A 22122-nucleotide genomic window follows, 5' to 3' on the forward strand; every position below is an offset into this window, starting at 1 on the left:
TGCCAGCAGTGGGGTTGAGTGTGGCTAAGTCTTAGAGCCCAAATGAGAGGATGCAGGGAAAAGAGAGCCAAAGAGTGAAAAGAAATGAAGTCGAAAAAGGAAAAGTAGAAAGGCGAGAAAAACAGTATGGGAGAGGAGTAAATGAAGAGGTCCAAATAGCAGGAGGGAAGGGAGAGAACAAGCAAAAATTGTTTTTGGTGTAAGCAGGCTGCTAATTCCTGGCAATACAACTCGGGGAAGAAAGAGCTCATTTCAACAATGGGCACTTTCTGAGTCAGAGAGTGAGTTCACGTGGAAGCTCTCCATAAAGGCACATACCAGTTCTTGTTCCATTTATGTGCAAACTCCACAAGTAAGAGGAGCTGGATGCCTATGAACAGGAAGCCTCCGATGGCTCCCACATAGCGCCAGGCTGCAAAAGAAGACCGTCCGAAAGGAGATGAGGTGACTGTCCCGAGTCTTTAACTCAAAAGAGAGTAATGACTACAGTTAATTTTTACTGCAGGCTCCCTGTACCAGTAACACATTTAATTCCCACACAACCCTACAAGGTGGGTACTACTATTACCCCCACTATACAGATGAGAAAAACTGAGAGTCTACACGTAAGTTGACAAGGTCCCATAGCCAGTAAAGGGTGGGGCTGGGATGTGAACTCAGGCAATCTGGCACCACAGCATCCAAGCTTCACCTCCATGCTATAAATAAATGCCAGATATCCTAACAGATGCAGTAATTCATAAAATCAACAATGACCCTCAATTTAAAAGTAAAATCACACGATGCCAGAAAAACCAAGGATTCAAATTTTACCGGAGACCCACCAATGTCCAGTGAGGAAATGAGGTTCACGTGGGGGGCCACGGACTCAGGTTCTACTTCTGGCTTGGCCACAGAGAAGCCCAAACCTTGGATAAGCGCATCACATCTCTGGGTTGTCTATAATACAACTGAGCTGTGCTAGAGGATGGACAGCTAGGTCCTGTCCCATTCTAAGTATATTATTCTAATATATACAAGGACCTCTGTGGAGAATAGAAAACTAGTTACCAGTATTTTAGGTAAAAAGACAACTTGGATACAACTTCCTGAAGGAGTACATAAAACCGGTATGACCCTAAGAAACTAGCTGGAGCCTGATATGTGGCTATTTGAGGGACTATGGCTGTTCCTTATTCACAATGTGAGTATTTTTACTATCTTAATAAGGAAAGTGAATCCATTTGGGTCTGAACAGTGTTCTGAACCTCTAAAACTCAGGCTTTTTTTTCTCCTCCCTACCTCATATGAAGAAGGGACCCTTGTTTCAGCTATGATTGAATGCATTATATTAAATAACTTTGGTAGGTTCTATCGATAAGGAATATAACTCAGTGTTGTACAGTTTCACATAAGGCAAGTTTAGAAGTGGTCTGGAGGATGCCTTTCTTACCCCATTATAGCTACAGCAGATTTAAAGCTGCTAAGAAGCCTTGGGTTTGTGTGCAGTGCTCAGAAAGAACAAGGTCTCCCTGGGTCACGCTGACATGCTAAACTAGTTTTCAATCAAGTTTTAAGTGCTTCATTTTCCCTTCAGGCTAATAACCTTAATTTCAATTCTTCAACCGGTAGAGTAACTAAAGGTCCTCTCACCCCTCCCAGGGAGGAGTAGGATTTTTTTTTTTTTTTTAAGGTACAAGAAAGTTAGTAACCTACAATATCAAAGGCACCCTGGACTACGCTTTCGAACAGTTTTACAAAGTGAATAAAAACACAATAAATAGATACACCCCAATACCCCATTTGTACCATTTAGAAAGGTCTCCTGATCTGGAATGAAGAAGGCTCCTGAGCACATGGCCCCCAACAGCAGAAGTTTAAAGAACCAAAAGCTGGAGGGGAAGAAAAAAAAAAAAAGGAAATGTATTTAAATGATATTCAAGGAAGGACAAAAGACCTCTTAGAGGTAAGCGTGTCAATTCACGATTCTGTTCTCTCCAAATGGAGGGGAAGTAATTAAGTGACTGGAGACTGCCTTTTCCCATAATTAGACAGACTTCGGTGTGGCCTCTGATTATGCAAGACCATTTTGTTGCAGGGGTGGAAGTGACCTGGGGGAAGCTCTTGGTACAAGAAATAAACTCTTATCTCCAATGCATTTCTCATTATGGTACCAGGTGTTACAAATAGGATTCCAGTTCTTAGGCCACTGTGTGGTAAGTATAAGTTCCACCTTCTCTAAAATCAGTGTCAACAATTTCAACTAGAGGAAAGCAGTCAGAGGGTCTGAAGAGTGGAAGAGGTCCTGGAATGTTGCTCTGAATATAAGGAAGGGTGAAAGGATCCCCACAAAGACTCACCCATTGTGAATATAGGCTCTACAACTTTTACTGTTGTTGATTTTCAAGGTCAGGAGGCAGAATATAAAGAAGAAACAGGCCATTCCAAAACAGACTCTATATACCGCAGAATACCCCACCAGCTTCTCACAGGTGTCGCCAGCTTTAATGCCTTTACACATATCTTCGAAAAAAGGGATCTGAAGAAAAAGAGAAAAAGTAATTTGTTAAAACTAGGAAAAGAAGGGCTGCCAATGGAGTGTTCTTTCAGCCTACAAGTCAAAATCCAATGTGAAATACACCATGTGCAGAGAGAAATTAAGACTGAGAAGAAAGTCTCTCTTCCAAAGACCTCTTTCTTTCTCTGAATCTTTCTTAAAAATATAGTGCTCATAACATATCACTCCACCTCCACCTACTCCTAATGAATTCTGAAATCCAGCATCAGAGTTTTAAAAAATGATATTTATAATACACAGGTATATTTTTCTTTATTCATTCATTCATTCATTTTTGCTGCGCCGGTCTTAGTCGCTGCATGCGGAATCTATCGCTGCGGCCTGCAGATGTCTTAGTTGCGGCCTGTGGGATCTAGTTCCCCAACCAGGGATCGAACCCAGGCCTCCTGCATTGGGAGCTCAGAGACTTACCCACTGGACCACCAGGGAAGTCCCACAGGTACATTTTTCTTGAAATGCATAAATATGGAGAATAATTGCACATTTGCCATTATTTATATAGGATAAGCTCCTGACCTGGAAATGAAATCAGTGGGTCAAGTAGTATCTACATTTTAAAATTTCAAGAGATAAAGTCAAATCACACTTTTAAAGGCTGCCTTTACATCCTACCAGTAATATTTGAGACTGCTCACATTCCCAACCTGAGCACCAAATTTAAAGGTTAAAAACCACTATCTTGTTTTAATGTCCGTCTTCCTCATTACTAGTAAGGTTCACATCTTTTCTTAAATTTATGGCCATTTGTATTATTCTCTGTGAATTGGCAGTTAATTGGATTTTTTTTCTTGATCCACTGGAGCTCTTTATTTACGGACCTTAATCTTCTGATAAATGTTGATAATGGTTTATTCTAGTACAATTAGAAGGTTTTAATGTAAAACCCACTTACATTATCAGGATAATTAAAATCTTACATTATGAGAACAAGCAGCACGTTTCTATTAATGTCAGAAAATAAAGATTTAGTCAGTGTTAAAAAAAAAAACTTGCTTCTTACCAACATCAAAGCTGAATACTCTTTAGAACAGAAAATAAGTTGAAAATCACATTACAGCCTTTACTCACAAGACAAAAAAAAAAAAAAAACCCAGGAAAAAAATGACATAAAACTAGAGGTAAAACTGAAGCATGATAATTTAGTTTCTTCTCCAGAAAATATCCTAAAGAAACAACAACAGTGGAGGTTATTAAGATTTCCATAAACAGAAGGAAGACTACACTTAATTGCAGTTCATCTTCCTCCACGAGGGTTCCCTCCCTCAGAAAAGAGCTGCAATCATTACTATACCTGAATCTCAAACATGCTTTTCCAAACAAAGCATGTTTTTCAAAATTAGTGTCTCAGGCAAAAAAGCACTAATACTGAGACCCTATTAGGATAGCTCCATTTCCATGAATAGCTACAAAAGATTTCATGCGACTTCCCTGGCAGTCCAGGGGTTATGCTCCGCACTTCCACTGCAGGGGACACGGGTCTGATCCCTGGTCGAGGAACTAAGATCCTGCATGCTACGTGGCACAGCCAAAAAAAACAAAAAGATTTCATAAAGAAATGCCAAATATTTTGCAGTCAGCAAGTTCCTGCAACTCCAATTTCTTTTTGATCAGAGCAAGAAATAAATGCATAAAGAGAGACACTACTATATTTTTGAGCAAGCCAGGTAAAATACTAAGCCTAATGAAATACAGAATGTCTATCTGTATAGGATAGGACCTTGAACTTTTAGCAGTGTTTCACAGTGAGTGAGCAAACTCACATGGTTAAGATCCTCATATACTGAAGTAATGGGGGATGCCACACAAGAGTTAAATTTAAATTTTGGATAAATAATAACTAATTTTTTAATATAACAACACTTGGGACATACTTAGACTAAATATTGCATGGGACATATGTATGCTAAAAAAGCATTCCTTGGGAAGAGATGAAGCTCAAAAGAAGGAAGGGTCTTGGTGGGAAGGGCCAGGTGTATGCCATGCTAAGGAGTCTGGCTCCCACCCTGTAAGGGAAACAACTATTTAAGCTGGAATGCCTTTGGCTGCAGAGTGGAGAACATATGGGAAAGGGACAGGTTTGAGGCAGGAGGATAAATTAGAGGGCCACTGGATTAACAGTCCAGATAACAATCGAAGAAGGTAAACTACTAGCAGAGAAAACAGAAATTGTGTGGCTAGAAGTCATAGTTAGCAGGACTGTAGGGATGGCGAGAAAAGTGAAGGATGGGGGGAGGGTTCTCTTCTGCTTTATTAAAGCTGTTTGGGGTGGTGGGGGAGTAGGGTTGGCAGAGGACGAAGAGTGGAACTGAAAAGAACAGATCGGGAGTTTGCTTTTAACATATAGGGTTGGAAGCGCCTTGGAGCATCCCAGTGAGAACGGCTGGTCTGGAAATTGCTTCAGTATAGCGATAAGGATACAGGATACAGGAAGTGCCCTCACACAGGTAATGAGAAGTCAGGAAGGGCCTTCTGAAGGACCTTGAACTTTTAGCAGTGTTTCACAGTGAGTGAGCAAACTCACATGGTTAAGATCCTCATATACTGAAGTAATGGGGGATGCCACACAAGTGAACGTTTCAGAGCCTCTAGCAGGAAACAAAAGCTGCACCCGTATGAATGGTACCGATAATAAGGAGGTAACACTGCATTAAATCTGTAAAAGGAGGCGCCATGCCGCCTCACTCACTCCTGTTTTGTTCATATGGGATTTACTGTTCTGTAATATTCATGGAACTCTTCTTTTCCCTCCCTTCCGTGTCCCACTCTATCAGCAAAGCTAATCCCTGCTGCACACCGCTGCCCTCACTTCCACTGTAACACGTGCGTGGCAGCATCCCTTTCGTCTACACCAGCCCATCTTTCCCGATTAGACTCTTCTCCACCTCCCTACCCCACAGCCACTTCTCTCTTCTTCTCAGATCAGTTCAAGAAGAACGTTACTGCCAGCAGGCCTGAACGCCTACCCTACCATCCCCCACAAATCCCCCCTCCCCTAAAACCCTTGTTTACTGCCAGAGGCCCTTAGGCTCATCAAAGGGTGCGTATGTGGCACTGCATACTTCATCCAAAATATCAGTAGGCAAACAACCCCCTGCTCAAATACTAAGACCTGCTTTATGCTCTGTGGGTGACTTAGTCATTTAGCCTTCAGTACGTGGTGAATATTTTTTGGCAAAGAATCTCCGAGTTGAACAAGCTGGCAGGATTTTGCGAGGGGAATCTGCTCTGATTAAATATTTGCTGTTCCAAGCTCCATCCCGGTTTTAGAAAAAGAAAACATACATTACACACAGATTCCACACCATGGGGTAGAGGGGACAGGCCTGCTAAGGGTGTTACCTCTTACGTCTGGTTCTGGACATCCAAGGACGCTGCATCTGTGTTGGTTCTGTACAGACCCAAGGGCAACGGTTTCCCCACAAGCCTCAAGCAACAAAACTCAGAGCCACAAATTATCAGGAAGAATAAAAAGCTCACATGGACTTCCAACCCTGAGAATTAAATCAGTGAATCGTTGTAAAAAGTGCTCATCACAGTTCCTAATCCATAGTAGCCATTAAGTAAACTTCCTTAACTCTAAGGTACTATTTTATAAAAAGAACTTCTCGGGGAGGGAGTTAGGCACATTACATGAACCCCTGACTGGTTGATGCATACTGATTTAAACATGGGGGGACATGAACATCTTAGAACTCAGTAGATGCTCTATTCACTTTACAAAGGATTCATATTGAAAGTTACAGTTGGACCCCCATATCTGCCAGTTCTGCATCTGTGGATTCAACTAACCACAAATGGAAAATATTTTTAAAAATTTTTTTATTTTTCAGGAAGCTCCAAAAGGTGAAACTTGAATTTGTCATGTACCAGTAACTATCTACATAGTATTAGATATTATAAATAATCTAGCGATGATTTAAAGAATATAAGAGGATGTGCCTAAGTAATATACCATGTCATTTTATGTAAGGTACTTGAGCATTGGTGGATTTTGGTATCCGATAGCATCCTGGAACCAATCCCCCACAGATACCAAAAGACAACCGTACCGGGTAACTTTCAATAAGATGAATCCTTCCCTGGCACATATATATAGGCATACATGAGAGATATTGTGAGTTCAGTTCCAGACCACTGCAATAAAGCAAATGTCTCAATAAAGCGAGTCACACAAATCTTTTGGTTTCCCAGTGCATATAAAAATTATGTTTATACTACACTGCAGTCTATTTAGTGTGCAATGGCACTATGTGTTTTTCTTTAAAAAAAAAAAAAAAGCAGTGTATAGACCTTAATTAAAGAATATTTTATTGCTAAAAGAACACTAACCATCATCTGAGCCTTTGGTGAGTCATGGCAGTAACATCAAAGATCACTGATCACATAACAAATGTAATAATGAAAAAGTTTGAAATATCGCGAGAATTACCAAAGTGTGACAGAGACATGAAGTGAACAATGCTGTTGAGAAAATGGCACCAATAGACTTCTAGATGCAGCATTCCCACAAACCTTTAATTTGTAAAAAACGCAGTATTTGCAGAAGTGCAATAAAGGACAACAAAACAAGGTATGCCTGTATAAGAACTGAGTTCTAAAAAACAGTGCTCACTACCTATCTTTCAGAGACCTAGTTGCCGCCCAAAAGAAAACACGTCTGAACTCCCAAATCAGGGAAGACATTTTGAAACATCAACACAAGTATTAAGCTCAAAGAGATGGAAGCTAGAAAATCCCTGTAACTCATCTATATAGAAGAGAGGCTAGCTATGCCTCCAAAACAATTTCAATCTCAGGTAGATAAATATAAACAAACAATGGAAGAGCTATAGAAAGGCTTACAGGTCTAGTTGGCCAGGGGCCCACATGCTGCAAACTTAGAAATAAAGTATAGAATTTGGGAGTGTTTCTTACAGAAACGAAGAGGAAAAGGAGCGGCGTGTTCCTATAATATTGAAATATTATTTGGGAGAGATGAGAAAATGGCATATTAGCAAAGCGAATGAGTCTTACAGTTCATTACATCAAATTTTTAGGGCATTGAATGAAACCAAGCTGCAGAGAAAGCTTTGGGCAGCTGAGCAGGAGTGATACCATAGAACCTAGAAGAACCATGTCTGTAGGTTCTGTTTAGTATCTCTTACTTGAAATGAATTTCAGAATCGAGACCCTCTCCCCTTTTTGATATTCCACTTATTTTCAAACTTTCTAAGACAATTTCTTTTTGTCTGTGGAAAAACTCCAGTGTCCATGAGAGTGATGCCTGTCTGTTACCCACCCACGGACAGGAGCTGTGAAACAGGGAACATTAAGATCCACTTCCATCCTCCCCTCAGCGGCCTCTAGCAACCAAGGCTCATTTCTCTGTAAATTATTACCTTTGAGGCCCTTTTTTTTTGGGGGGGGGTGCTATTTTTAAAAACAGTAACAATCTCACATCTCTTTTGTTCGGGTTTCTAGACATTTTTACAAGAAAAGTCTACATTGTGCCATTATTAAAAGCCATAAGGGGAACTAAAATTTCACCGAGCCTGGTTTTATTTGACCCTGCCACCTCTGCCATCAGGAACTTAACATCCCCAAATAGTAACTCCCCAGAATCTCGGAAGCATGCAAGACAGAGACAGCACTGGTGCTCACAGCTTCTCCTCCACCATGAGCATTTCGTCAGGATCAAACCACCCCAAATATGATTAGACAGTTAGAAAACAACTCCAACCAAACTTTAAATAATAAGCTTTCAACCCAAACAAGACAACTTGCAGAGAACTGACTAATAATGATGGCACGAAGGGCTCTTCCTCAGGAGGGAAGCAGGCGACAGCTAACGTCGATCTGCTCAGGGAATTAAGGTAACATGAAGGCAGAATGTACTAACAAGAATCACGCCAGTTATTAATCTTGAAGGAGAGATAAGAGTTAATCCCAGCGAAAACTCATATAAATCTTCAATTAGGCAATGGCAGTGGGGATTGGGGCCGTGGAATAGACAGGTCCCGTGGAATAGACAGGTCCCGTGTGCTGATTTGATGGGGCCTAGGAAGAAAGGCAGAGGAACCCAGAACTAAGATTCCCAGTTCCTAGCTTGGCAGTTGGTTGGATGGCGGCCCAGCAGTGGATAGGAATCACAGAAGAGCGGTTTCAGGATGGAGGGGCAGTCATTCACTTAACGACAGGCGGCCAGTATCCGGGGGAAATGTGGGCAGATGGCTAAGCAAGGATGCAGTGCTCCAGAAAGATAGCAGGACTAGAGAGAAGGACTTGGTAGTGACCAGCAGAGATGGCAAAGGAGGCACTCAGTGGAGTAAATAAACTCACCTGGAGAGGAATGTGGGTAGAGGAGGGGGAGGGAGACAGGTGGGAACAGCCCAGAATGCTGGGGAATACAAACATTTGGGGACTACTGGGACGAAGGGGAAAAAAACCAAGGAAGAAACTGAAAAGGTACAGAACCAGAGAGAAGTTGAGGGAGGCTTTCAAGAAGCAGAGTGTGTCAAATACCACCAATGCGATGACGACACAGATTGGATTTGCCAACAGAGTCATCTGGGGCAGTGATCAGAATATTCTCTCGAGCAGATGGGGGCAGAAGCCAGACTGATGGCTGAAGGCTGAGCAGAGGAGACAGTCAGGAGGGCTGGGTAGCGGGCAGGAACTGAACCCAGCAGTCCTTTCACCCCTGCTTTCAAGAAATCTAACTGCAAACATAAGAGTCCAAGCATCATTCTAAAATATATTTATTTACAATTATACAAGCAATACATAATTATATTCTCATTGCCAAAGAAAATGTAAATTATAACAGATACAGATAACTGAATCTCCTTGCCCATCATTACTCCAACCCTAACCTGACTGCTTCTCAGAGGGAACCATTGTCACACTTTCATGTGTATCCTTTTAGGCCCTTTGCTGTGTTATTCCCCTCTCATTACGTCTCACAGATTGTTGCACGTTCAACACATAAATCTATTTGCATCCTTTTTAACTACTATACAGAAATCCACAACCCAGACCAATCATAATTTAGTTTCTGTGATGCTAGTGGCAGACATTTACATTGTTTCTGAGTTTTCACTCTTATAAACGATGTACAATGGTTAGTTCCCATATTGTGCATGTCTCTCTCTGCACATGTAGAGCATTTAGGAGGACTGACATCCACAAGATGAATACTGAGTCATAAAATTGGTTAAATTTTAACCGACACTGCCAAACTCTCCCCAGGGAGGGTTTCTGAAAACCCTAGGTTTGGGGGGAACAGGGAGAGCAGGAGAGAGACACAGAGATGCCCACAGAGCCCCCTACACACCCATCTCGGAGCCAGGAAAGTCTCTGCTGCTCCCCCCTAGGGTCAGCACCTCAGTAAGCACTGCCCCCCATAATCAAGAGAAAAGGGGTGGAAACAGGGGGCCCTCTGAGTCCAGAAAACAAATCCACACCTAACCTCAGAGACAAAACTGCAGCTATGGAGGCCTGGACTTTGTTTTAGATGGCAAATACGGTTATTGGCCCACACTCCCTCCCACAGAATGCAGGCTGTGATAGAGAACTCTGTGCCCCCCTGAGAGAAACAAGGCCCACTGACAGTTGTCTCTTGAACACAGAGATGCTGAAGTTTCTATTAAGAGCACTAAATGTCTAAACAGGCAGAGCTTTCTAGTCAGACCACTCATCAGTGGGAAGATGTGCTTATGGCCTAAGTGAGCACCAAATCAGCTAACTTCCTCTTGAACTTGTGAACCTGGAATAGAGTGGTGACATATCATATGCAAATCCAGCTACGCTCATGGCTGTTTTCTGTAAATAATTATTAAAAGCCCAGTGAAATTAGAGTTTACGTGTGTATTCTTCGTCCCACATGATATATTACATAACTATACCTAAGCGTCACAGCACAGGGTTTGCTCATTCCCTGACTCATTCATATCTACTGTGCACAGGTACTGTTCTAGGATACGGAGATTCAAGCAGAGAATAAAACAGGTTAAAAGAGCCATGCTAACAAGAAGCTCCCTTTCTAGTGAAATGCTGTACACACAAAGCCACGTGTGCTCTGCTTTATGGATATTTCAGGCATTTTCATGGTTTAATTTCAACTATCCGTGATTTTGCCTTAGGTGGGACACAAGAACCTAATATGCTCCAAAAGACTGAATCCTACCAAACCTATACCCTCAAGGTTCTGAGAGTCCCTAGTCACTTGCTCCCCAGGCAGGGGGACATTTCAGTTTCTGGCCCAGCATCCTTCCCATTTTACACTGGACCAGGAATTGGGGGCCCCCAGGAGCAAAGAACTGGGGTACCCACACATTTTCTCCATCCCCACTTCTTCCCAGTCACCAAAATGATTGGCTTGGCTACCTAAAAAGAGGGGCTGATTATTATTATTTTTTAACCTGTGAATGATTTACCACGTATTTCAAAAGGCCAGGAAGAGTAAGACATCATACTGTTGAACGTGTCACACTGAATTTACCCCTACATTGTTCTTGCCTAGTCAACCCAGTACATACGAGCTCACACAGCCCAGTATTTGCAACTTCATCAGGAGCTCCGGTACCCTCAGCACAAAGTTGAGGCCATTCAAGTTTCCCCTTCAGGGAGAAGGGGAGAATAACTGCATATGACAGGCACAGGGCCACTGAGGTCTACCACAGGCCAGCGAAGCAAAGGACAGAGTGTGGGTCAAATCCAGCTAGCTCCTGTTCATGTAAATGCAGAACAGAGCCACACTCATTTGCTGGCATTTTGTTTTGGCTGCAGATTGAGTAGTTGCTAAAGACCGCAAGGCCCTCACAGCTGAAATGTTTACTAGCTGGCTCTTTACAGGAAAAGCTCCCCCGGCCCAGGACTAGGAAGCAGAGCTGAGGAGCTGCGCTGAGCTGCTGCTGAAGCATGAATTAGCATCTCAAAGGCAAATGACAACTGGTGATGACTTACTCTATGGATCATAAGTCAAAGGAACAGCGGAGACGCGACGGGCGGAACTTGGGCTTTGAGAGAATTAAATCGTACATCTCCCGTATGTCATTTTCAGAGCTGCAGCTTAAGGATTTTAATTTATCTGCCTGCAAAAAAAAAAAGCTTTGTGGAGGAGGTGGTGGAGGGCATGCCTGCGAGTTCAATGCTTTTTTCTTCTGTGGGTCAGAAGCCCGCATAGTAGGAAAAAAAACCTCACATCTGTTATACAAACATGGCGTGTAGAACCAAAAATAAAACCCACACTGATGAAAGCCGGCATGTAGAGAGATAATTTTAGACTTACTTTTAAGACTGTATAAACAGCTTCACTGACATTTAAAAACCACACCCTCCAAATACCCAACCCCCCTTGTGATTAAGCTCAACCCTGCTTTAGAGGGCAACACACTCCAGTCCCTTTTACAAACCTACCTCACCTCGGCTCCCAGTCTCCTAAGAGGACGGCTCCCAGTCTCTCATGAGGACGGAGAAAAAGCACTCCTGAGTCCTAACGTCACCCCAAAGGTCAACAGAAGGGACAGCTGACACCACCGTCTCCAACAGTTGCTAACGGAATTCAGAAGGCTCAGCGGCCATGGCTCAGGAGCCCAGCCGCTCCGCAGCATGTGGGATCTTCCCGGGCCGGGGCACAAACCCGTGTCCCCTGCATCAGCAGGTGGACTCTCAACCACTGCGCCACCAGGGAAGCCCCAGATTATTTTTAACTATGCAGCCTAACGCTGGGGGCACCTTCTTTATACAGTTTCCACCTGAGGCCCAGTTCTCTAAGGACAACTGTATGTTACTCACACCCACATCCCCTGCACCTGCCACAGTGCTTGGTAGTTACATAGGCAGGAAAGAAAGGAGGGAGGGAGGGAGGGAGGAAGGAATCAATTACGTGACTTAAAAGATATTTTAAAACATGAACTCGGATTACAGTTTAACCAAGTAACACGATCACCCTTTTAAACTCTGTTATCAAGTATCAAGACTCAACTATTCACAATATTTATATCTCCTGCTCCCAGCGATCTGAGGCTACTGTTGTTTGTGTATTGTGCTATTTGTTCCCTCTGGCTCCAATTTTATAACAGAGCTGTTTCCAACCAGAAGCTCTTGTCTGTCCCATTTATCTGCAGAGAGCTGCGTGGTCCCGCCTATGGACAGTTGCTTAACAGGTGCCTTTGATGGTCACAGAAAAAAGGATCAAGAAAACTTCAGTTCTCACATCTTATCATCGTACCCCTCCTACAGCTGGATGGATCCTGAAACAGAGATCCTGTTAACATCCGATGCTCCCCCAAAGCTTCTGGGTAACAGATCCTCCAGACCAAGGACAATAACTATTGTTTCTTGTTTTCTGGCTCCTGGTAAGCTCATTATTACTGGACTAGGATCAAACCTCTTTGTCTTTGGTTCAGACTCAAAAAGGCTCTCAGCAGGGTTTACATTAGTTCAAATCACTGCCTGTAGAACCAGACTATTTCCCACAATCACTCTCCCCGCATTCACTGAGCGCAGGAGGTTGGGGCCTGAGCCATGAGAGAAGCGAGGGATGGGAGGGCTGCAGGGACTGTTTTCTCCAGGTGGTGTTATGCCTGGATGAACTTGAGACCTAAGATAAAACTGTTTGGAAACATGTGTCCCCAGAGTCACCCCAACTTAGAGAGGAGGGGACCCACAAGATTTAAGAGGTGGAACCTCACTGCCAGCACACCCCAGGGAAACTCTGATCAGGCCACAGTGAGAATCTTCCCTCTGTGTTCTACAAAGAACTTGAAGTTCAATGGCCCAGGCCCACCTTTAACCTCAGAAACACACTCACTGATACACTGGACACATATAAGGTACAACAGTACAAAGAACTCAGCTGCTGTTCAGAACGAGGACTTTTGAAAAGCATTCTATCTCAGCTGGACTAAAAAAAAAAAATACTCCAGACTCAAATAACTGGGTCAGCAATATCTTTTTTGGCGCTAATTCAACACTTGTTCTAACACAAAAGCATATAATGCCAGCTGAGAATGGAGAGTTCTACTTCCTAGAACTTCAATGCACGACAGCAACACCTGACGCTACGTCTCAGGTACACAGTTTTCCTAACATTCAACCAGTAAAGACCAAGATCAAGACAGGAGCCAGACTTCCCAGCTTCAGCGTGAACACCTGTCATTCTACGCTGCGACAAACTACATGGTGTTTGGGATCAAACTGGAATATTTTTCGTTGCTGCTGTTTGTTTACTTTGAAAAGACGGTCACACCAAACACAACTTGAAGGCAGGTTCTATTTCCCATGCAACGCCCACGAATAAATAAATACTGGATTTGTGGTTGCCCCTATTTTCTATTTCAGACTAACCATCATCCCTAGAGCCCAGCTTCTGGCTTTACAAAGGGAAGGAGGCACGTGAGGAAGATAAGCTAAGAAAGCCACTGAGGGCCCGAGGTGGTACTATTTCCAGAGGAAATACTTCTCCCTCACCACCAAGTCCAGAAGAAAGATCAGAAAGAAGGAAGGATAAGTTTGCTAAGGCTTCTTCTGCTACCTCTGTGAACATCTGAGCAACAGCGGACCCCAGCCGTACAGGCCAGAGAGGCACCCCTGGCCGGGGACCAGCAGTCCTGGGTCCTTGTCCCAGCTCTACCTGGTGTCACGGCCTTGGACAAGCCACCTCACTGCCCTGAGCCACATCCTCTCATCTGTCAAACGAGAGGGGTGGTTAGGGTTATAACAAGATTCTTCCACTTTAAAATAATGTTTTATCCAAATTATACTCTAAAAAGAGAGCAATATTTTCTCTGCATGACCCTTAACATCGCATAGTATCTGCTGTCTCTTCACTGGGCAGAACGCTTATGAATGGGAGCTGCATCCTTTTTTCCATTTCTTACCTGTTTAACTAGATCCTTTAACTAGTAACTTTGTTTCATGTATTTTTTTTTTTTTTTTAACCCCCTGTGACTGGCACGGGAACGGGAATGGGAGGGCTTTCCCAAAACCAATACTTATTCTAATGCTTTCATATTCCTAATACTGTAGGTTAAAAAAAAGTAGAGTAGCTCGTTACCAAATTTCAGCATCTGTAACATGCTGGATCAAAGCTCTGTCAACTCTAGGAACCACCCAAGTATGGTTAAATGTCACTGTGAACTGACCACAGGGTGTACTCAGGAAAGCATTTTGAAATCTAAGTCGTCTCTAAGGAAAGTAGCTTCTGTGTTCATCTACAGTTGCTACACTGTGGGGACTCCAGAATTTGAAAATGGAGTATCATCTGGGAGACGTACAAGTACAAACAGCAACCTCATGGGGTCACCCATGGGGTTAGTTCTCTGGAGAAAGAAGTCTGAGGGGAAGTGAACGTGTGAAGCTAGGGACATGGGGACAACCCAAGTCTAAATAAGACAATTGGAACAGGACATCAAGGAGCCTGGTGGGGTCGAATCAGGACTGCCTGAATGCAGAGTAGAAACCCAACCCTTTTATGACCTGCCTGGGGCAAGTATGTCGTCAGCACTGGACCTAGAAAAAGGGTGAGAATGGATCTGTCCCCAGCACTGTCCTGAGAAAAGTGTGCCTCAGCCAGCAGAAAAACATTAGGAATAACCAAAGCCGGAAATGAAAGCACGGCTCAGGGAAAGCAGGCAGAGGAGAAGGGCTCAGGCCAGGAGGTGACCACTACACTCGGCGCGGGGGTGGGGTGGGGTGGGGCGATGGATGACCAGATGTGGATATGGCCTCGGAACAAGCCTGGCTATAAACAGTCCTCCTTTATTCCATTTTCATCCACCTACTTCCACGTAATCTATGTTAATACAGCTAATATACATGAATTTCCCATTACCACATCTCCTTCTCCTTCTAATGAACAGTGAAAATGACTGAGAAATACAGACCAAAGCTAATTTATATATCACCTCTAGGGAATGTGTTGAGAGAGAACTGGATTTTTCTGAATAAATAGAGAAAAGTCCTTTAAGCCCATCCTGCTACCTCTGTTCCAGGGGCCTAAATCCACAGTTGGCAGCCTCAACATTCATCCCTGTTCCCCTTCCCTGGCAAATTATGGACTTCATGATAACTGTAGAAATCGCGAGTAGAATACCTACTTAAGATTTTTTTAAAGGGGTGGGGGGAGGTGATGACTGTAACTTGGGAATGTAACTGAAGGAGGGGCAGATTTAGATCCAATCAGGGTCCCACCTCCACTTAGTCCTGAAACTGAGTGGTCCATTGAGTTCAGTGGACCAAAGTGACCAGAACAATTTCTAAATAGTCACTTGGATAAAAATGCCAGATTCCAGCGTGCCAAGGGTAGACGAGTCACGGCAGAGACAGGCTTCTCGGGCCCTGGCCTGGGGTTGTGCGTGAAGATCTGCAAAGACCACTCGAGCACATTCAGCAACCTCCCTACCGCTCACTGTCTGGGGTAGGTAAGAAGCCTGGTGTCCGTTCTGACATTTACAGCCTTTTCAGAAACTCATGAACTCAAAGAATTTAAGCTATTTCAGGAGTTTCAAATCCAAATGCTATTCTTGGGGGGCAAGAAATAAGGGTAAATGTATGGGACCTGATGTAAGTTAACATCCAGTGATGGGGCCTGTGGCGAGCTACAACATGCTAGCCGCTTCTCGCCAAATGCAAGAAGCAGGCGGCCAAGTGCACATTAAAAAAAGAAAACTCTGCTGGCCAAACAAGAGCCTGTAAGCCAACTTAACAATGGCTGAGCTAGGAGATTTCCAGGCGCACCTGAAGTCTCTGGGTGTATCACTGGCTAGTGGGGGAGGCTGGGGCATCAGGGGTTCTACCAACAAGAGCTGGTTTTCATTAAGTCCAGGGAGAGAATGGAATTCAGAAGCTGCTTTTAAGACACTGAGGAGACTGCAGCCCTCAGCCCCCCTCACCTCTGGGCCCTGTCAGCTCTCGTCCAACCCTCCTTTGAAGCCTACTCTACCCTGCAACATTATCACCCTGTGCTGAAAAGAACGGAAAAGCTCTTCTCATCCAATCATGGGAATGGTTCAATTTCCACATTCTTACTCACTCAGAGGAAAACTGACCCAAACCCACCAGCAGAAAATAATGTATAAAGCAAACCATGTCTCCAAAACAGATTCAGTAAGAGTACAAACAAAACGTTAACACCTTTTAAAACGACTGAAGGGGGCTTCCCTGGTGGCGCAGTGGTTGAGAGTCCGCCGGCCGATGCAGGGGACTCGGGTTTGTGCCCCGGTCCGGGAGGATCCCACATGCCGCGGAGCGGCTGGGCCCGTGAGCCATGGCCGCTGCGCCTGGGTGTCCGGAGCCTGTGCTCCGCAACGGGAGAGGCCACAACAGTGAGAGGCCCGCGTACGCATACGGCAAAAAACAAACAAACAAACAACTGAAGGAACAAAAAAAGATTGCTACCAAAAACAAACATCATAGGAGATTCTCCTCTCAATACAAGGAATGATTCTTCAAGATTTAAATTGCAAGCAAAGAAACACACTAAAACAACAACACAAACGCGTCTTCCACGATGTGGGAGGTATGTTTTGGTTCTGGAAGAAAAAAACAAAAAAACGCAAAGGTTCAGGTACTACCTACCACCCATGTCAATGCCTCAGAGCAGCCTGGGCACCAAGTGGAATGCGGGATGGAGAAAATGGATTCTTCCACTCAGGAACCTTTAGGGCTCTTCTTCCCTCGGCCTGGCACACAGCTCACAGGAAAGAAGCCCTGAGGGCCACATAGATGCCCTGTCCTCCCTTTTCCAATGCAGGCTTAGTCTTAGGGGCTCCTGTCCCACAGGAAACAAGAAGAGCCTTCCTTTCTCCTCCCTCCCCAAATGCCCGCGCAGCTTCCTAGGACGCCCAAACTCAAAGTGTCATCATTGGTCTCCACACAGAAGTTACACCTTGATTTAGTGGTGCCGGTCAGGAGGCTTAAATCTCTCGCCCATTTTGTGGTTGCTGTTCTACATTCTAAAATGGATTTTTAATCCCCACAAGCATCAAATATCTCAAGACCGTTCCTGCGTGAATTACATGGTCACTGACAAGAATGACCTGCAATAAAATGGCTGGTATGTTTTGAGATGGGAAAAATGCTCCAGGAGAAGACAGAAATCGCGTCCCATTCAACCAGCACAGCAGAGCCGAAGTTCTCACGGGAAAGAGGAGTTTCCTGAGAGAGATGAGGCGGGACGAAGTCTGGCCCAGCAGCTCTCTACAGTTCCCTCTTGCTCAAACTACAACACAGGCCGCATTGGGAAGCCAAGGCAAAAACTGAAAACAACTGAAAAGGTGCTGCCTTGTGTTCAAAATCCACACACCAAAGGCCACGTGGCTCCGGACGGAGCCCTGGCCACTGCGCAGGAAGGCAAGGATGCCGGGTAGGAGGCAACTGCGCTCTCCCATCTGGGCTGTTACAAGGATATGTGCTTCCCCTCTTCCTGTCACACCCTCAACCATTTCCCCAGGCCAACAAGGAGGGAGGACTGCAGCAGAAGCCCAGTGTGCATCCCCCAAGGGACCTTTCAGCGCCCGCCCTCAAGCACTGCCTGAGGGTGAGGCCAGCCTCTATTCTATAGGCCCAGAAACAAGCTGACTTGGTGACCAGCTGGCTGGCCCCCTGTGAGGCCTTAGAGATGGGAAAGTGTTGGTTTCGCCCACAGGGGCCTCATTCCCTATTCAGGAAGCCCAGCCAAACCATTTCCAAATCAGTACCTTCAGGGGACAGGCATAGAAACATTTACAAGAGCCTCTGTGAGGCCTCGGGGCTGCTCCTTCCCTCTCGCCCTCCTTCCCTCTGCTCTGACCCCAAGTCACACTGCACACACACCACTGCTGGGCTCACCTCCCTGAGTATCTCGGCCTGTTTCTATGACAACAGCCTCCTACTCAAGAATCTATAATGGCTTCCCACTTGCCATGAGACTATGGCCAAATGCCTCACCTTAGCACTGAGATTCCTGCAAGTCATTCTAACTTCCCATGTTTCCTCCCTGTCCTTCTACACATGTATTGTCCTTATTCTACCTACAGAGCCTAGTCGCTAAGAACTCAGTCAGTCTGGATTCAAATCCCAACTTGACCACTTAGAGCTGGAGACCTTGGGCAAGGTACTTAAATGACTCAGTACCTCAGTTTCCTCATCTGTAGAGCAGGGTAATACTGCTCAGGTGAGTACAGTGGTCATGAACTGAGATGATAATGTAAAATGCCTAGAATAAAACCTGGTACATGGTATCACCCAACAGATATTAGCAATCGAAATATTCATTATTATCACACAAGTCACTTCTTCCACGAAGCCCTCCCTAGCAACACCAGTCAACACCTTCTGTTTCTCTTCTTTCTTTTCTTTTTTTAAAATCTTCTGTTTCTTAAATGTTCTATGAACAGTCAGATACTGACTGGAGTTGTTAGGGACTGTTCCATAAGGCAGGTTACTTGGAATGGTAATCAAATGTTAAAATTTTTATTATGAAGGTCATATCCTAAAATAGGTCCTGTGGTTCCCAAATTATCTTTACCTCCAGTAACAATGTTTCTGATGGGTTCATCTCTAAGAGGTACTATACATTTGTAGTTTCAGATAATGTTTCTGGGATCCAAAGCCTAATTCTACGGAAACTGAAAGCTTCTTAAGAGCACCATGGACACACTGGCAGTTCCTATCACAGTGACACACTGGGGCCTTTTTTTTTTTTTTTTTAATTTTTCCTTCCTTCCTTCCTTCCTTCCTTCCTTCCTCCCTCCCTCCCTCTCTCCCTCTCTCTCTCTTTCCCTCCCTCCATCCTTCCTTCCTTCCTTCTTTATTTATGGCTGTGTTGGGTCTTCGTTGCTGCACGTGGGCTTTCTCTAGTGGCGAGCAGGGGCTACTCTTCGTTGCCGTGTGCGGGCTTCTCATTGTCGTGGCTTCTCTTGTTGTGGAGCATGGGCTCTAGGCGCGCCATCTTCAGTAGTTGTGGTACGTGGGCTCAGCAGTTGTGGCTCGCGGGCTCTAGAGCACAGGCTCAGTAGTTGTGGAACACGGGCTTAGTTGCTCCGCAGCATGTGGGATCGTCCCAGACCAGGGCTCGAACCCGTATCCCCTGCAATGGCAGGCGGATTCTTAACCACTTCGCCACCAGGGAAGCCCCATGCTGGGTCCTTAAGCCAATGCTTGTTCATTTAAAAAGAGAATATTAAGTTACCTGAAAAGCTAAGGTAAGAAGTGGGAGATTAAACAGACCTTCAGAATAAGAGTTAAAATCTACCCTTTCAAGTATTCCTCCTCTCAAACTTCTTGTCACAAACATTTAAGATTAAACCAAGTTAAGAAGAAGAGAAGAGTGGAAAACACCACCGAGATGGAGTAGGACCTGGTGTAGACGAACAAGGCAGCCTTAGCCCTTGGTCTCCCTGCCTCCAAACTTCCACAGCACTTCACACATGCTCTCATAAGACACAACTTCTACCTGGTTTTAAGCCTCAGAAGACTTCATACTTGTCTCTGGGTTAGAAGCTCCTTTCCTCTCAAGTTTGAATGGCCCATGGCTCCCATGCAGGGCCTTACTGAACAGAGATCCACTGTTTAAAGCAATCAGAGGAGAATCTAAACTTCACAAGTTTTCACATTAGTTCCAGTATATTCCAGATCATACCACCACAGTTATAAAAGGATTACCCAACAGAAAGCTTCAAAGGGACTACTTTAACGGATAAGAATATAACAAGTGCTTCTAAAAACATGGTTGTTCTGAAGCCCTTCAGTGCATTTAAAGTAGTCTGCAGTTTCAGAATAAGGTTGGGGAGAACAAACACTTCCTCAGGAGTTGCTCCTGGCGATGCCATCTCCAGGCTTCCGGTAGGGCACTGCCCTGACCTTGCCCCCCCGACCCCTCACTCTGCTGGCCCCAGGAAGATGCAGTGCTCAGCACTAAGGCTGTGGGACAAGTGGGGTCTGGCTGGCGAGCCTTTCTTCTCCGGCTTTCCCTCCGAGGAGAGCTGCCCCCAGTGAACACACCTGCAGCTCTTCCCAGCGAACTGTGCCCCTGCAGAGGAAGTGCTCCCTGGCTCAGGTGGGGTCCCCAGATGGGTTAAGTCTGACTCATTTTTGGGTTCATTAGTAGGAAGACCACTTCCTTGCAGATACAAGTCACAATGTCTTACCATCAACTTCTGGGGGGATAAAGGTGATGTTTGGCATCTACCCGCTGAAATTGTAGTCTTTTTTGTCAATTTGTTCAAAACCTCAGAGGGAAAGGATGGTGTTATTTATTGGGCTCCCTCAGAACCCCCAACACCTCCCCCCATAATCAGGCCTACTATGAGGAAATTCCAGACAAAGGCCCTATATGTGTCTCTATCAGCATCATGTACCAGGGATACCTTTGTAGACACTGCCCAGGAAATGGCTGGAAGCAAATCCATCCCTCACCCCCGGAGACACCCACCCCACAAGTGACATGTCCAGAAAAGTAAAACTTACCCAATAGCCCACTCCTCATTACCTGTGGGATTATGTAGGCTTTACCATACTGGCCACATTAACTGTTTATATATAACAGCTGCTACTAGAGACACTGGCAGACAGCCTTAGGACAAGGGAAGAGTACAAAGGTCTATAAGAAAAGCCTACACATCTAATCAGGAAAGGCCATCAACAAGGCTAAGATGGGACTTCCCTGGCGGTCCAGTGGCTAAGACTCCGTGCTTCCACTGCAGGGGGCGTGGGTTTGATCCCTGGTTAGGGAACCAAGATCCCGCATGCCATACGGCATGGCCAAAAAGGAAAAAAGACAAACAAAAAAAACCCCAAAATGAAGCCAAGACAACACACACAACCTTCTGCACCAAAAGCATCAGATGGCATCTGTCCTTCTACCAAAGATAGAGATGGTGAAGGGTTCGCCCACTTGGAAGGAAAGCACTGAAGAGGCTTCAGGGAAGTTTAGGGAGAGCAGGTATAACCCTAAACCATCCTCTAAACTGAATGTTTCCCACACACCCTCATCGACCGTTCATCAGCAGCAGGAAGAGGTGAAGGGCTGACTTACATGCTCCCTCATCCCGTTGGCCACGGTGTTGGACATCATGATGCAGCAGATGATGACGACCAGGATGAAGTAGAGCGCGTACATGAAGCGGGTGCTCCGGGACTGGCGGATCTTGGGGCAGCAGCCGCAGCAGTAGGAGCAGCCAGCATTCCCACAGCAGCAGGCCAACTAGGAAAGGAACACAGAACATCCTCTTGGAGCCTCTCCTTCACAAACCTGCTTACCCCAGACCTCTGCAGATGAGCTACCGTTCTTCCAAGGCGTCCTGCCCATAGGACATGTGTGAACAGTTACGTGCGTGAACAAAGTTTTTCGCCAGAATTGGTCTGACATTGTCTTTAATACACATGATGGCTTGGGAGATGCCCAATACTTAAACAGAAAAGGCACACTTCACCTGAAGCACTGTGATCATTTAGACAAAAATCAATCAGGGAAGAGCAGGAGAAGAAGCCAAGAACTAGAAAAAGGACTAAGTGAAGTGGGAAGGACGGGAATACCAAGAAGTTGGGCCCAAGAAAGGGACCTGTCAAAATCCATGAGCCAAAGAATGAACTGCATTGGGAGG

The 22122-nt window shown here is 44.9% G+C and overlaps 1 protein-coding gene across 2 annotated transcripts in view; it reads right to left on the reverse strand.

Annotated features, from left to right (window-relative positions):
• SERINC5 (serine incorporator 5) overlaps positions 1-22122 on the reverse strand; it is an 85954-nt gene that overhangs the window by 26759 nt on the left and 37073 nt on the right. The window contains exons 2-5 of one of the 2 annotated variants that reach the window (XM_024755670.1): positions 21555-21722; positions 2340-2518; positions 1789-1871; positions 319-412 (exon numbers count right to left, since the gene is read on the reverse strand). In XM_024755670.1, the coding sequence (XP_024611438.1) occupies positions 319-412; positions 1789-1871; positions 2340-2518; positions 21555-21722 (524 nt within the window). Of the gene's footprint in view, positions 1-318; positions 413-1788; positions 1872-2339; positions 2519-11500; positions 11633-21554; positions 21723-22122 lie in introns of those variants that run through there. The other variant, XM_024755671.1, reaches the window with a different exon arrangement.

Source organism: Neophocaena asiaeorientalis, unplaced genomic scaffold (genome assembly GCF_003031525.2).
Source record: "Neophocaena asiaeorientalis asiaeorientalis breed wild unplaced genomic scaffold, Neophocaena_asiaeorientalis_V1.1 scaffold37, whole genome shotgun sequence".
Classification (NCBI taxonomy): Eukaryota; Metazoa; Chordata; class Mammalia; order Artiodactyla; family Phocoenidae; genus Neophocaena; species Neophocaena asiaeorientalis.